The 13797-nt window shown below is 43.8% G+C and overlaps 2 protein-coding genes and 1 long non-coding RNA gene across 7 annotated transcripts in view; 1 reads left to right on the forward strand and 2 right to left on the reverse strand.

The window, feature by feature from the left end:
- Positions 1–2479: 2479 nt before the first annotated feature.
- On the reverse strand, positions 2480–5391 carry IDI1 (isopentenyl-diphosphate delta isomerase 1). Of its 3 annotated transcripts, none has more exons than XM_068559559.1 (5): positions 5012–5391; positions 4526–4698; positions 4308–4400; positions 3733–3863; positions 2480–3061 (listed from the first exon to the last, which is right to left on the reverse strand). In XM_068559559.1, exons 1-5 carry the CDS (start codon positions 5158–5160, stop codon positions 2744–2746), a joined length of 864 nt encoding a protein of 287 aa, XP_068415660.1. In that variant the 5' UTR covers positions 5161–5391; the 3' UTR covers positions 2480–2743. The 3 variants fall into 3 exon arrangements, with proteins under 3 accessions (XP_068415660.1, XP_068415668.1, XP_068415667.1); XM_068559567.1 differs by lacking the exon at positions 5012–5391 and adding an exon at positions 4899–4994; XM_068559566.1 differs by lacking the exon at positions 5012–5391 and adding an exon at positions 4810–4869.
- Positions 5392–8331: 2940 nt separating this feature from the next.
- On the reverse strand, positions 8332–9048 carry LOC137774341 (uncharacterized). Its single transcript, XR_011075867.1, has 2 exons — positions 8939–9048; positions 8332–8567 (listed from the first exon to the last, which is right to left on the reverse strand). It is a non-coding gene; the product is annotated as an uncharacterized lncRNA (long non-coding RNA).
- WDR37 (WD repeat domain 37) overlaps positions 8696–13797 on the forward strand; it is a 57085-nt gene continuing 51983 nt past the window's right edge. For 2 of the 3 annotated variants that reach the window (XM_068559568.1, XM_068559570.1), the window contains exon 1: positions 9207–9316. The gene's annotated coding sequence lies outside the window, so the exon portion shown is untranslated. Of the gene's footprint in view, positions 8867–9206; positions 9317–13797 lie in introns of those variants that run through there. The other variant, XM_068559569.1, reaches the window with a different exon arrangement.

Consider the following 13797-nt stretch of genomic DNA (forward strand, 5'->3'; position numbering starts at 1 on the left):
AAGAAAGTAAATGGCAATTCGTTTTGTTTTCAAAGCGAAAAATACTTTTTAGTGGAACAGAATGTTGCCTAACTTACTACAGCAATTAAATGTGGGCATCTGCTCCTTGTGTCCACTGCTGAAAATTAATTTGAGTAGAAATCATTGTGAGGTACATGCCCAGTAAAATGTAGGAAATTAACATTTTAGAATATTAAGTGCTTAAAACATCACTTCTCGACCACAAAACTGCCGTGGCCACCGCTTTGTGTGGTTTCAAGCATCCCCTCTGCTGACTCACGGCATTTCTAAGTGCACCTGTGTGGGAGTCTTCCAGTGTCATGCAGTGTGATTCAAGGTGTGTTTGAAAGTTGCATTACATTTTGGGGATCCAAAGTAAAATTTTCATTTGTTTATGCTGAGAAAGATTATGTAAAGAGAAACCCATTGAGTGTCAGGTGAGAGGGAGTAGGAAGCACTGGAGTCCCTCTCCTCCCAGGTTACAGTGGCTCTGGCAGAATCTCTGCTTTAACTATTGAATATTTGGGACTCCAGAGTCTTTAAAGGCTCACCTCTTCCAGGGAAAGGCTCTGCGGTAAACCAGTTTGTCAATTTTAGCCCCTGTGGCTGGCTTAGCAACTGCCTGACCTCCCACCCCAAACCCTGTGGCAGTCACTGTACCTGCATTTCTGGAGGTGCTTGTGGGATTCAGATTGGGCCCTAAGGGCCTTGTTCTCCAAATATTAGGATTTTGTTTTGATTGACAGTTGCTGCTTATGATGGCAGAGGTGTAAGACAGAGATGGATCCCCATCAGCTGAATTTGAAGGGTCAGTGCCTGTTTCTTTTTCCCTTGCATTTTTCCTTTTTTACCCCCTTTGGAGAGCTAGAGATGTGAGGATTAGGACTTAAGAAAGCACTGCTGGCTGGCTCAGGGGAATTTAGAAAGTCAGCGTGTCTGTGTCCAGGGAAAGACAGTTGGAAAGGAAGTGAGAGAATTGAAGACCTCGGGTGGTACAGATACCCAACAACAACTAAAAATTCACATACAAAGAAATAGGAAAGTGTGGTCCATTAAAGGAAAAAACTGAGAAACTGTCCCTCAGGAAGACATGACAGACTTACTAGACACTGCCTTAAAGATGCTCAAGGAGCTAAAGGAAGACGTGGACAAAGTCAGAAAAAACAGTGAACAAACCAGGAATATCAATAAAGAGAATAAAGTTTTATAGATGGCTCCCTCTGCTCTGTACCTGTTGTCAGTGGTTTGTCCAGCAACTAACAGTCTAAGACGCCACTGCCCATCACTAGCCACTGTAGCTACCCAGTAACTGGTTACATGTGTCTTTTAGCCTAAAAGTTCCTCCTAAAGAACTAGAAACAATATAAAAATGCATTTTGAAGCTCTATGTCATTTATCACTTAAGCTACCATAGGCAGGTTGACCTATTACTGTATTGAAGTTTTAACAAACTAGACAACAGTATCAAAATGTGGTAATTTAGTTTTGTTTTTATTTTTCAATAAAGTTACTATCAGCTACACAGTCTTGCCTGAAATTAACTGTTCAGGGTTAACAAATGGATTTTTCTATTGAATTTATAAAACATTTAGCTTTGTAAGAAACAAATTTTTATCTTTATTACTTACTAATACACAGCATTCAAAGATAACAAAGCTGTCTTAAGATTTCAAATCTGAGAAGTCTATGGCAAGAGTTTAAAGAAGTACATTAGTCAAAGTGTACTTTAAATATGAATACACACATATTCCATAACCCAAATCTATTTAACATGAATGTTAGCCTTTCTTTTTGATAATTTTCCCCCTACAACACGGCCTGACTCAGCAAAACAGTGGTTCTCAACTGTGGGTGACGCTGTCCTGGAGGAGACATTCGGCATCTGGTGTCACTGGGGCTGCCATGGGGGGAGGGGTGCCAACAGCATTTTTTTATGTAGAACCTGGGGATGCTGCTAAATCCTACAACACAAAGGATGAGCCCCCAAAAGAATTATTCAACCCAAACATCAGCAGTGCCAAGGTTAAAATACCCTGTTGTAGAGTATGACCCAACTGACCCAAGTTCCATTTTACAAATAGCCTGTCTGTTCCCAGTAACTCTGAAAACCACAGACTTTGCTAATCAGCAATGATTATTTAAATGACTTAACCTAGCCAATGTCATTACCAAAAACAATGTTTGACTTTAAGTATCAGAATACTTCCAGAATGATTAAAACACAAAATTAACAATGACAGAAATCAGGATATATACCATTTAATTCCCTTGAACCTGTTCTATATTAATCTCAATCTGAAAAGTTAATTTGAACTGTTTTGAAGTAGATAAGCAAATAGTTTTCCATTGCACATTTTTCTGGACTATGATAAAAATTTAAAGATATGTCAAGCACCTGGCAAACAGCAAAGTGCTCTACAAGTCTTCTGAAAATGTTTATCACAATATATAAAAAAATGAAGAACCTCACTTACTCAAATTTGTCATAACCATGTGTTTAGATAGGTTAAATTAAGTTTATTTGCTCTCTTTATAATAATCTCAAATATTTTTTACAAATTGCAGTTAACATATATGGGTTGTATGACACAAATCAAGAATTCTTTTCCACACAAATTCTGGTTGTAAAGTATCAGTATTTCCAATGAGAGTTCTAATGGGGAACCAGGTTTTTAAAAAATTCATCTTAAGTTTACTAAGTAGAGAAATTCTTTAGTACTTTAGTAATCATTCATCTCCACATCTACATTCTGTGTATTTTCTCATGGTCAACAAACTGATTCAAATGATTTAAGTTATCCCACCACCTAAAGAGAAAAGTCTCTGCAATAATTTGAAACCACGGAGTTATCTTAATTTCACCATGGGCTGCCTTTTCCAGAAGTTCTTCTAGTTCTTCCTTTGATACGTAACAATAGCTTTTAATCTCATTGGGATCTGGATTCAAGGTCACGTTCTTCTTCACAAACAAAATGTAATCAATTTCATGTTCTCCCCAGATACCATCAGATTGAGCCTTGTAGTGGATTCGTGTTAGATAATTAATTTCTTCTGGAGGAACCTAGGACAAAAAACCAAAAACCTCCAAAATACCAACAATAAAGTAATCTAAATCAACCCACTACATTTCAGTAATACCTTGAACAACAGAACTAGTTTTATAATGACAACTTTTGAAACAGTCTCCTATTAATATATGGAAATAGTATTAAATAATATTAAATAGTTTCAAGTATCTGATACTTTTCCCATAGGACCAAAAACAGAAGTAGATTTATTGAAAAATCCTGTATTAAAGAAAAAAAGAAAAGCAGTCACTCTAACTAGAAGTGTGCCATTCTGCCTCACATCTTAATATTAACTTACGGGAGAAAAAAATTTACCATTTTAACTAAATGAGAGATTATTTATTCGTGTATTATTAAAAGGGGACAATTCCAGGGAAAAAAAGATTATTTCAATTCACCCTATCAGATCTGTAGTTCACAAGAAAATATTCATCTTTGATCTGATCAATTATAAAACAGTCAACTTTATAAACTGGTGAACAGATCAATCCATTTTGGCACTGAGTCGACAAGTATTATGAAATCAAAATTTAACCTTTATCCAATGGGCTTTCTTGGGCTAAAAAAGCAAGAGATTTACAAAGCAGAAGGCTACACCTAAATTTAATGTTTTACTAAAAATTGTTTCAATGTGTTCTAGATTTCAGCTAGTATGGCTGCTTACCTCTTCCATGGGAATTCCCAATTCGGCCTTTAAACGCCTCTGTGCTGCTCGCCTTACTCCAATTGCATTGTTTTCTTCAAGCTCTCGTGGATTATTTAAGGGATGACTACAGCAAGTATTCGTAAAACAACCTGGAACATGTTAATATAGATGTGCATTAACTCTTCTTCAAAGCAGGTCTGAAAGATTAAGAAAACTTTAAATGTTAAAAGTAACAGAAAAACAAAATGATTCTTGAGGATTTCTAAATGTTATAATGAGCTATCAGCAACCATTTTGTGAAAGACACTTGTGTAGATAAGTTTTTAAAAACGCCTTCTTAAGCAAAACAATCATAACGTGTATTAGATACAATTTAGAAAGTTACATATGAATCTACACATACTTAGCAGTTTTTATCCTTTATTAGGATAAACCTTACGTCTTACTAGGTTGCATCCGCCATATAAATTTTTCGTATGAAAAATATAAAACTAAGTCATTCACAAGATTTCTTTTTTGACCTTGGCTACCAGAAGTTCCACGTGAAAAACTAAATACAGTCGCCAACAAAACACTACACAAAGCACACTAACCTGGAAAGGTAATTTTAGCGTCTGATCTCTGCTGCAGCAGGAGCTTATTTTCAGTGTTGAATAAGAAAACACTAAAAGCTCGATGCAATAATCCTGAAAGCAAAAGACATACGATGAATTGAGTTTTAAAAGGCCAGTTATTTGCCTGTCGCTTTGGGGTCCGAAGGAAACGGGGCTCCCGCCCGGGAACCCAACCCGCCCACTGCCCCCGCGGGCACCTCTCTCGATGTTCTCGTTCAGATGGCAGTTCTTCTTGGTCTCCGCCCCGATCCTCCGGTCGTTCTCGTCGATGAGGATGCACATCTCCGCCAAGAGCTGCACTTGCCGCGCGTCCAGCTCGTCAGTGCTCACCTCGGGCATCGCGGCCCAGCCTGCGCGCCGACCCGGGGACCTGGCGGGGGAGGTGGGGACCCGGGGGTTGGAGGCTGAGCCCGCCGCCCCGCGCCCCTCCCTCCGCCCGCCCCGCCACCTCCCCCGCGCCGTCCTCCCGGCCTGCGCCTACCCAGCCCGGCGGCGACCCCACGCGCTTCTCGCGCCGCATAGACCTCCGCCCTCTGGCTTCTCCCCAAAACAGTTAAGAGGAAAAAGCACCCTGAGCTCGCAGGACACGACCAACAGGCAGTGGGCCCGCCCCTCAGCGCGCCGAGCCCGACGCCGAGCCCGGCACTCCAGCCCGCCTCCTCTCAGAGACCCAGCATCCTTACCTCAGAAGACGACCAGCCGCGGGACGACACTCCACCGCGCGCGTCTCCTGCAGGCCTAGCTCCCAAGCGCAGCGCCCGCCCCCGAACCGAGCCCCGCCTCCCACCGCCGCGCGCCCAATCGCCCGCGCCCGCTCCAGAACGCGCCACATGGCCGCTGGCCAATGGCGCGCCGGCCGCGCCTCACGTCACGGTCGCGCGGTGGCGCCACTCCCGGAGCGCGAGGGGTCTTCTCCCAGGGCCGTGGGCTGTAGAGTTGCCCTCAGGCCGAAGCGCAGGTGCTTTCGGCGTCCTCCCTGTGCCGCTGAGGGGGGAGGGGGGGTGCTCCTCGACTGCGGAGCTACCTGACGGAGTGAGCTAGGAGAGAAGGGGGTCGGGAGAGCGGCCGCCCACCAGTCACGCCCTGGCCGAGCCAGCCAATCGAGGCGCCAGAGGCCCTGCGCTGGTGACGTGCTGATGTCAGGCGTCCCTGCACGCTCGGGCTCTGAGGCGAGGGGAGGCGCCTGCTCGCGGCCGTTCTGTGCACTAAATTGAGATCGGTCGGTAAGCGTGAGCTGTTGCACCCGAAGTGTAGCGACTTAAAATTGTGAATAAAAGGAATTAGAAACCTTGACGTCTACAATTCGGAGTTGCTGGCAAGCCACCAGAAACTAAGGGGGGGAGAGAGAGAGAGAGAGAGACGCATGGCATAGATTACCCATCACAGGTCTCAGAAGGAACCAACACTGACACAAACCAAATGTGACACTGACATCTTGATCCTGGACCTCAAGCCTCCAGACCTGAGACAATAAATTTCTGTTGTTTAAGCCTTCAAAGGAATGCGCTGTGGAAAATGTGGACTTTGATGTGGACCTGGATTTTAATCCAATGTTTGCTCCATTGCATACTAGCTCTCCGACTTCTGACAAGTAATTTTTTTAAACATCCTTATTGGAGTATAATTGCTTTACAATGGTGTGTTAGTTTCTGCTGTATAACAAAGTGAATCAGCTATACATATACATATATCCCCATATCCCCTCCCTCTTGCATCTCCCTCCCAGCCTCCCTATCCCACCACTCTAGGTGGTCACAAAGCACCGAGCTGATCTCCCTGTGCTATGCGGCTGCTTCCCAAAAGCTATTTTACATTTGGTAGTGTATGTATGTCCATGTCACTCTCTCACTTCGTCCCAGCTTACCCTTCCCCCTCCCCGTGTCCTCAAGTCCATTCTTTTCGTCTGTGTCTTTATTCCTGTCCTGCCCCTACGTTCTTCAGAACCTTTTTTTTTTTTGGATTCCATATATATGTGTTAGCAAACAGTATTTGTTTTTCTCTTTCTGACTTACTTCACTCTGTATGACAGACTCTAGGTCCATCCACCTCACTACAAATAACTCAATTTCGTTTCTTTTTATGGCTGAGTAATATTCCATTGTATATATGTGCCACATCTTTATCCATTCATCTGTTGATGGACACTTAGGTTGCTTTTGACAAGTAATTTTAACATTTTTACCCTTAATTAGAATTCAATTTAGAATAATTTCTTTTTTTTTTAATTTTATTTATTTATTTATTTTTTATTTATTATTTATTTTTGGCTCTGTTGGGTCCTCGTTTCTGTGCGACGGCTTTCTCCAGTTGCGGCAGGCAGGGGCCACTCCTCATCGCGCTGCGCGGGCCTCTCACTATCGCGGCCTCTCTTGTTGTGGAGCACAGGCTCCAGACGCGCATTCTCAGCAGTCGTGGCTCACAGGCCCAGCTGCTCCGCGGCATGTGGGATCTTCCCAGACCAGGGCTCGAAACCTTGTCCCCTGCATCGGCAGGCAGACTCTCAACCACTGCGCCACCAGGGAAGCCCCACATTTCTTTTTTTTAAATTGAAGTATAGTTGTGTTAATTTCTGGTGTAGAGCAAAGTGATTCAGTTATACATGTAGTTTTCCAATTCTTTTACAGTATAGGTTTACAAGATATTGAATATAGTTCCCTGTGCTTTACAGTAAATCCTTGTTATCTATTTATATATATTAGTGTGTATATATTAATCCCAACCTCCTAATTTATCTCTACCCCCCACCTTTCCCCTTTGATAACCATGTTTGTTTTCTGTATCAGAGTCTATTCTGGTCTATAAATATGTTCATTTGTATCGTACTTTAGATCCCACATATAAATGATATATATTTTTATCTTTTTTCACTCAGTATGATAATCTCTAGGTGCATCCATGTTGCAAATGGCATTATTTCATTCGTTTTTATGGCTGAGTAGTATTCCACTGTATTCATGTACATTTTCTTTATCCATTCATCTTGTCGATGGACATTTAGGTTCATTCCATGTTTTGACTCTTGTGAATAGTGCTGCTATGAACATAGGGGTGCATGTATCTTTTCAAATTAGAGTTTTGTCCGGATATATGCCCAAGAGTGGGATTGTAGGATCATATGGTAACTCTATTTTTCGTTTTTAAAGGAACCTCCATACTATTCTCCATAGTGGTTGTACCAATTTACATTCCCATCAACAGTGTAGGAGGGTTCCCTTTTCTCCACACCCTTTCCAGCATTTGTTATTTGTAGATTTTTTGATGATGGTCATTCTGACCAGTGTGAGGTGATACCTCGTTGCAGTTTTGATTTACATTTCTCTAAAAGTAGAATAATTTTTACTTTACTGGATTGTTTTGAGGATCAGAGTTACCAAATCTGTGAACTGCCTGGCACGCAACAGGCCCTCAAAGTGTTGATTCCTTTCCTGTCTTAGTTTTGTGACACTTTATGCAATCATTTTATTTACAGTGACTTTTATGGAATCCTAAGTATATCAGAGAAAAGGTTACCCCAATTAACAATACCCTAAGTTTCATCCAAACTGTGGATGCTGTGCTGCAAAACAAAACCACATATTAGCACGTTAATCAGTTGGAGCCAATATTGTGGTTAATCAGGCATTCTACGTGCTCCCTCACCCAGAGGAATGCCTTGTGCATATTAGGTCTTTAATAAAATTTCTTGTTGAACGATAGCCACAACCTCCAAGTTTGACATCCTCAGTTCCCCTTATACAATTTTTTAAAAATTTTGTTTATTTATTTTTGGCTGCATTGGGTCTTCATTGCTGTGCAAAGTCTTTCTCTAGTTGTGGTGCTTGGGCTTCTCCTTGCAGTGGCTTCTCTTACTGCAGAGCACAGGCTCTAGGCCCGTGGGCTCAGTAGTTGTGGAACATGGGTTTGTCCCCTGCATTGGCAGGCGGATTCTTAACCACTGCAGCACCAGGGAAGTCCCACACCTTATATAATTGATTTTAGTAATAAGCTTTATTATACTCAATGCTGAAGTAACTTCAGGTTTTATTCTACAAACTTTTTGGTTATTTGGATCCCCAAATACGTCAAGTTTGTTCCTTGTGCAACAATCATACTAGTGCTTCTTGACTCCGAATGATAACCTTTACTGTTTAAAAGAAATATGCTCCCACGCGTCTGATTTCGTCGTTACTTAAGGCTTTAAACGCCCAGCTGGTTGTTCGTAGAGCCGAGGCCGCCTGCGCACCCTGTAATTTTCCCAACCTAGACAAGGACAAGAAGGCCATCCATCAGGTCCCACCTTCCGCGGCGAGAGGCTGCCTTTGTTTCCTCTCTGCAGCCAATGGCTAACACACATTTCAGACAGGAGGCTGCAGTGGGTGAGTCACCCTCCGCAGATCCACCAGGCTCCGCGCGCAGCCACCTCGCTCCCGACGCCCCGGAAAACTGCTCCCGGCACAGCCGGCGGTTCTGACTGGGAGCAGCCGTTCCCACATTCCCGACCTGGGTCCCGATGGACGCCGACCTGCGCCAGACCCGGGCGCCCGCACTAACCCGCCGCCGTGAGTACCCGCGGGCCCTCAGCGCCCCCGCCCCCCCTCGGCCCTCCGCGGCGTCTCCAGATGGTCGCCGACCTCGCGGGTCGAGGCCCCGGCGGTCTCGGGGTCGAACAACGACACCACGCCTCCGCCATCTCCGCGACGCCGTTGGGGCCCCCTGCCCGCACTGGCGGCGCTTGAGACTTTCTTCGCGGGGCTGGGCTTCCGGCGGTACTAGCTTGGTGCGGAGGCGGGACTTCCTGCGGCGCCTGCGTGTAGTGGATTTCCGGCGCGTGGCTGAGGGGGGGGCCGGGACTTCCGGCGCCGGAAGTGTGGGGCGTCGGGCTGCCGGGTGTTAGGGCTGCGCGTGCGCGTCCGCGTCCGTCCCCGGCGCCGCGTGGCTGGGAACCCACCGGCGGCAGCGCACGGCCCGGCTGGCACTGCGTGGTGGCGGGCTCGGCGGCGGCGTGACAGGTGAGTGCCAGCCTGCCATCTTCAGCCCGGGACGGACCACCTCACTGTGTGTGGCAGCGGCCTCGCGCCGGGCGGGGCGTGCCTGTGGGGGCCGGCGGCCTAGCGCCCTCGGACCCCGTGCCCTCTGACCCCGACCGCGCTCCCCCGAACCTGGACCGTGTTTCCCCCGAACCCGCGCCCCGACCTGGACCGCGCCCCTCTCCGACCCCGAGCCCGGCCGGGTCTTGACGTGGTTGGAACGCGCGTCCCTCGCCCAGAGCGGCCTGTGAGGCGGGTCCTTCGAGGCGCCCGGGAGTCTCCGGCCCGCGAGCGCGCAGGAGCCCGGGGGCCGTGGGAGGGGCGCCGCGACCTTGGGCAGGAGTTGCCGCGGGTCCGTGTCCAGCTTTGCGTCCTGCAGAGTGCTCGCACGGAGGCATCAGCGAGTGTCCTTCCTTCTCAGGGCTCTGGGCAGCCGTGCGCACCTGCTGTGCCCTGGCCCTGAGCTGACACCCCAGCCCCTTCCCCCAGGGCTAGCGACAGCCCTCTGAATTCCCTAGTCCTGATTTTCCTAAGAAGACTTAACAGGTACGAATTTCGTTCTCGATTCGAGGACCTTAAGAGTTAAGGTCTTTAAACAGTCTTGGTTGTTTTCCGGTTAGACATGCCCCCAGTCCCGTCTCATGTTCAGAGCTGGTGAGCGTGTGTTTCGTGCCTTCGACTGGGTCAACGACAGGACACCTTACCCGGGTTGACCGAGGGTGGACTGCGGGGCTGCCTCTGGTTGATGTCGCTCAGCAGTTGAGTTTGGTGTTTGCCTCCAGGAATTCAGTAACGGTGCTTTCACAATGAAATGCTGTGAAAAACTCTACTGACCTTTTTGTGGAAATCCAGTCACGTTTTGTATTTTTAAATGCCACATGCAAATTATATCCTTTAACCGTTTTGTACACATGATAAACGTTCATGACATTTACTATTTAGGCAGGTGTTTTTCTCTTGCTAAAAGAAAAGTGTTTAAAAATCCCACTGGATTGTGAGTAATGTTTTGTAGGTGGGGGTAATAGGCGTGTGGCAGCATATAGCAAGGACAAATGAGTTGGGCAGAAGGAGAGTTTATGTTAAATTCATTTGTTTGACCGATAGGATAGGGAGGTTGGATTTTTGGAAGGGACTATTTATACTTTTTTGAATGTGTTTAAAAAACCAGTAGGACCTTTTAGTTACATAAACCTGTTTAATGTGGTCGTATGCCCTGTGATATTGGGGTAGTATGACTATTTTGAAGGAAGATGGTTATCTTGGAATTTCGGGCTTCTGTTTTAGTTTGTATTAAGGTGAAACAGTGCATAGTGGTTAAAGCAGCTTACCTGCGTGAGGAAGTTTTCTTTCTCTTTACAGCTCCATGGCCAATTGACTGTTTAGTCTGTTAACTACTTGGGAACTGTACCTCACAGAGGTGTTGTGAGCATTATTGACTCTTGTTACTGATCCATTTGAGCCTCACCACAGACTTCCCCACCCATCAGTATCTCTCCATCATTTCTTTTGTCTGTATTTCCCTTCTTGTCTAGCTTAGGTTCCACGCTACATCACTTCAGGATTCTTTTTACATCCCTTCTTGTCTAGCTTAGGTTCCACGCTGCATCACTTCAGTATTCTTTTTACAAACACCTGCAACCTGCTCCACTCTCCATGATGTCATCCTGCAAAAACCCTCAACGTGTTATCAGACATTTAAATAAGATTTATGCTAACGCTGACCTGTGGCCTGAGGTGAACACTATATAGATATGTCCCTTCCTGGGCTAAGGGGTTGTTCACCACCAGGGTGAGCTGTGGAAGGAAGGAAGGAAGGAAATGGTGGTGGGACCAGTGAAGACTGTGGGGAACAAGATGGAGAATGTGAATGAAGAGGCAAGAGTAAAATTTTTAAAAAGTTTCAGGAAAAAGATTGTGATAGATTAACAGAAAAAAAAGAAGAAATTTAAAAGAGGTTAGAAGAACTAGAGAAAACTACAGATCTAATTTTGGAAGAATGGTAAAGTGTAGTTGAAGAAATTACAGGAAGAGACAGAACTTGAATTAGCCAGATAATCTTTGAATGTTAATAACACTGTGTGGCATAGGCGTTATGAACCCATATTGACATATGACTTCACAGAGTTTAGAAAGTTACTAAGAGAGAAAATCAGTATGAAAAAAATCATTTGAGGCCAGGTTTTGGGGAACCAAAACCTCTTCCAGATTTATAATTGTTTGAAATGTATGTGTTTGGTTGGAAATTGATCAGTGGGAAAAGATGACCAGTGTTACTGACTATTTTGTGAAGTGACCAGCAAAAAGCAGGCAAAGCCCAGAACAGCACCATGTGGTTCGTGGGGTTGAGGGAGGAGTTAAAGGCTTAGGGACAGGCAGAAGGTGAGGATTTTTAAAAGTTAGTTGTGAAGAAGACTGCTTATTTCCTACTGAAGATACAGAGGCTGGAAATGCCGGTGATGTGATACTTAAGGGAAACAATTGTTGAGGTGAAAGGAGGGTTGATACTGCAATTTTCACGCTTCCTATCACCAATTTGTAGAATCTTCGGAATGCATTAACTTCCCAGTTTATGCTTACGAGATGCATAAACTTTCCACTGATGAAGTTCTTAAGGGAGGAAAGAGAAGCTCTTTGCTCTTTTATTTGCTTGATTGAAATGTCCAAAGATAGTCTCCTTTTTTCTTGAGCTTTCACAGGGTGTTAATATGTTTGTTCCTATAAAAAACATAACTTATAAACTGTGAGGTGACTATGATAAATCTGTGTTGAAAATCTTGACAACTGAGATGCTTTATGAAGTTAGTAATTTAATATGTATAATCACTGAAAAAGGGAATTATATCGACCTTCCTTTTGTTTTTTATAAAGAATATAATTTCTGGATAAGATTCCTTTAAATCAGTTTGATTTCTTGGTCAAGTCAACCTTTGTATATGGCATACTTAAATAGTCTCTAAATGTTTCCGTTAAAAAATTACTGGAATACTCTTCAGTGGGATCATAGGAGTTGCTTAATAACATAAATTTGTTATATTCAAATATTTCAAATTAAATATCAATATCTTTTTTTGTGTATATAAAATTCTACCAACCACAGATTCTGCCATTGTGAGTTTTTCTTTATACCTTTGTTTCAACTGTCTCTAATTTCTGTAGCTCAAATTTTTCAGATAAATTTCATCAAAAAGATTTGTTCTGTCAAAAATTAATCAAAATTAATTTTTCCATATATCATGTAAGGGACTGATAGTTTTATTTTCTGTTGTCTATATCTATCAGTAATATAACCTTTTTTTCCCTTCTTGCGAAGAAGCGTAATAATGGTAAGGCATTGGACCTGGAGGCATGATGGAGTCAAAGTGACCATCTTTACTTTCTGTGTAGACCTTTCCCAGATTTCTGCATGCTGCCTAGTTCTCTTTTCATCTCTAGACCCATACACCTCCTGCTTCCTTGTATGTTAGATATTCAAAGACATTGCAAAAACATAATACATTCAGTATTAGGTCTTGGTTTCTTCTCCATATCTGCTGCCTCATCTCAGTAATCTGATCTCCGTTTCATCTACCTCTTGCCTCAGAAACAAGGGCTATCCTTGATACCTCTCCCCCCCCCCCCCCGCCACCGCGCGCCCCCCCCCCCCCCAGTCCATTCATCTACTTCTAATCTTAACTATTGTCATTTATTGTCTAGACTGTTTCAGTAACTTACTAACTGGCTTCATTCATGGTCATCTTATCTTTCCATGTATTTTTCACATAGCAGCCAATCTAGTGTTGCTTATTTGCTTAAAAACTTTTAAGTAGTTTCCTTTTTATTTTAGGATAAACTATAAACACGAAAGAACAGACTCTAAGCCTGTCTTCTCCACTTATCTTGCACCATTCTCTCCATTGTTTGCTGTGTTGTAGCTATAGTATTTATTTTTTAATATCTCTGATAAACTAGTCTCATTCCTGGCTCAGGACATTTGCACATTGCTGTTCCTGTCCTTAAAATATTTACTCCCTTCTCTGTTTTCCACATGGTTAACTTTTAGGAATTCTTCAGTCTCGATTTAGATGCCAGTTTCTCAGAATGACCTTTGTAACTCTTTAGCTAATAGCTGGCCTCATAATATTTGCATATGTCTTTCGAAGCACTCATCACAATTTATAACTTCTGTAATAAGTTATGAGGTTGTGTGTTTAATGTCTGTCTTCCAACTCAACTCTAAGCAACCTGAGGGTAGGGACCACGCCTGTTTTTTCACAACATTCCCAGTACCTAGCTCATCTACAGATGAGAGGACTATTGATGAGTGACTTAATGAAATAATGCTGTTATTATCTCTGCTTTAAAGATGACACAGTTAAGCCTTAGGAAGGAGGTTAAGTAACTAGACCAAGGTAACACCACAGCCCGTCAGTGGTAGATGTAGCATTCATCCATTTCTATTCATGCATACATTCAACAAATATTTG

This window comes from Eschrichtius robustus, chromosome 1 (assembly GCF_028021215.1).
Source record: "Eschrichtius robustus isolate mEscRob2 chromosome 1, mEscRob2.pri, whole genome shotgun sequence".
Classification (NCBI taxonomy): Eukaryota; Metazoa; Chordata; class Mammalia; order Artiodactyla; family Eschrichtiidae; genus Eschrichtius; species Eschrichtius robustus.

Bases quoted from the DNA above. Each gene is read 5' to 3' on its own strand.
- IDI1 (XM_068559559.1), bottom strand. From the start codon at position 5,160: ATGTGGCGCGTTCTGGAGCGGGCGCGGGCGATTGGGCGCGCGGCGGTG. The intron at 4,699-5,011 runs GTAAGGATGCTG...CTCCCCCGCCAG, and splicing joins GCGGCTGGTCGTCTTCTGAG to GTCCCCGGGTCGGCGCGCAG. The intron at 4,401-4,525 runs GTGCCCGCGGGG...TTTTGCTTTCAG, and splicing joins GAACGAGAACATCGAGAGAG to GATTATTGCATCGAGCTTTT.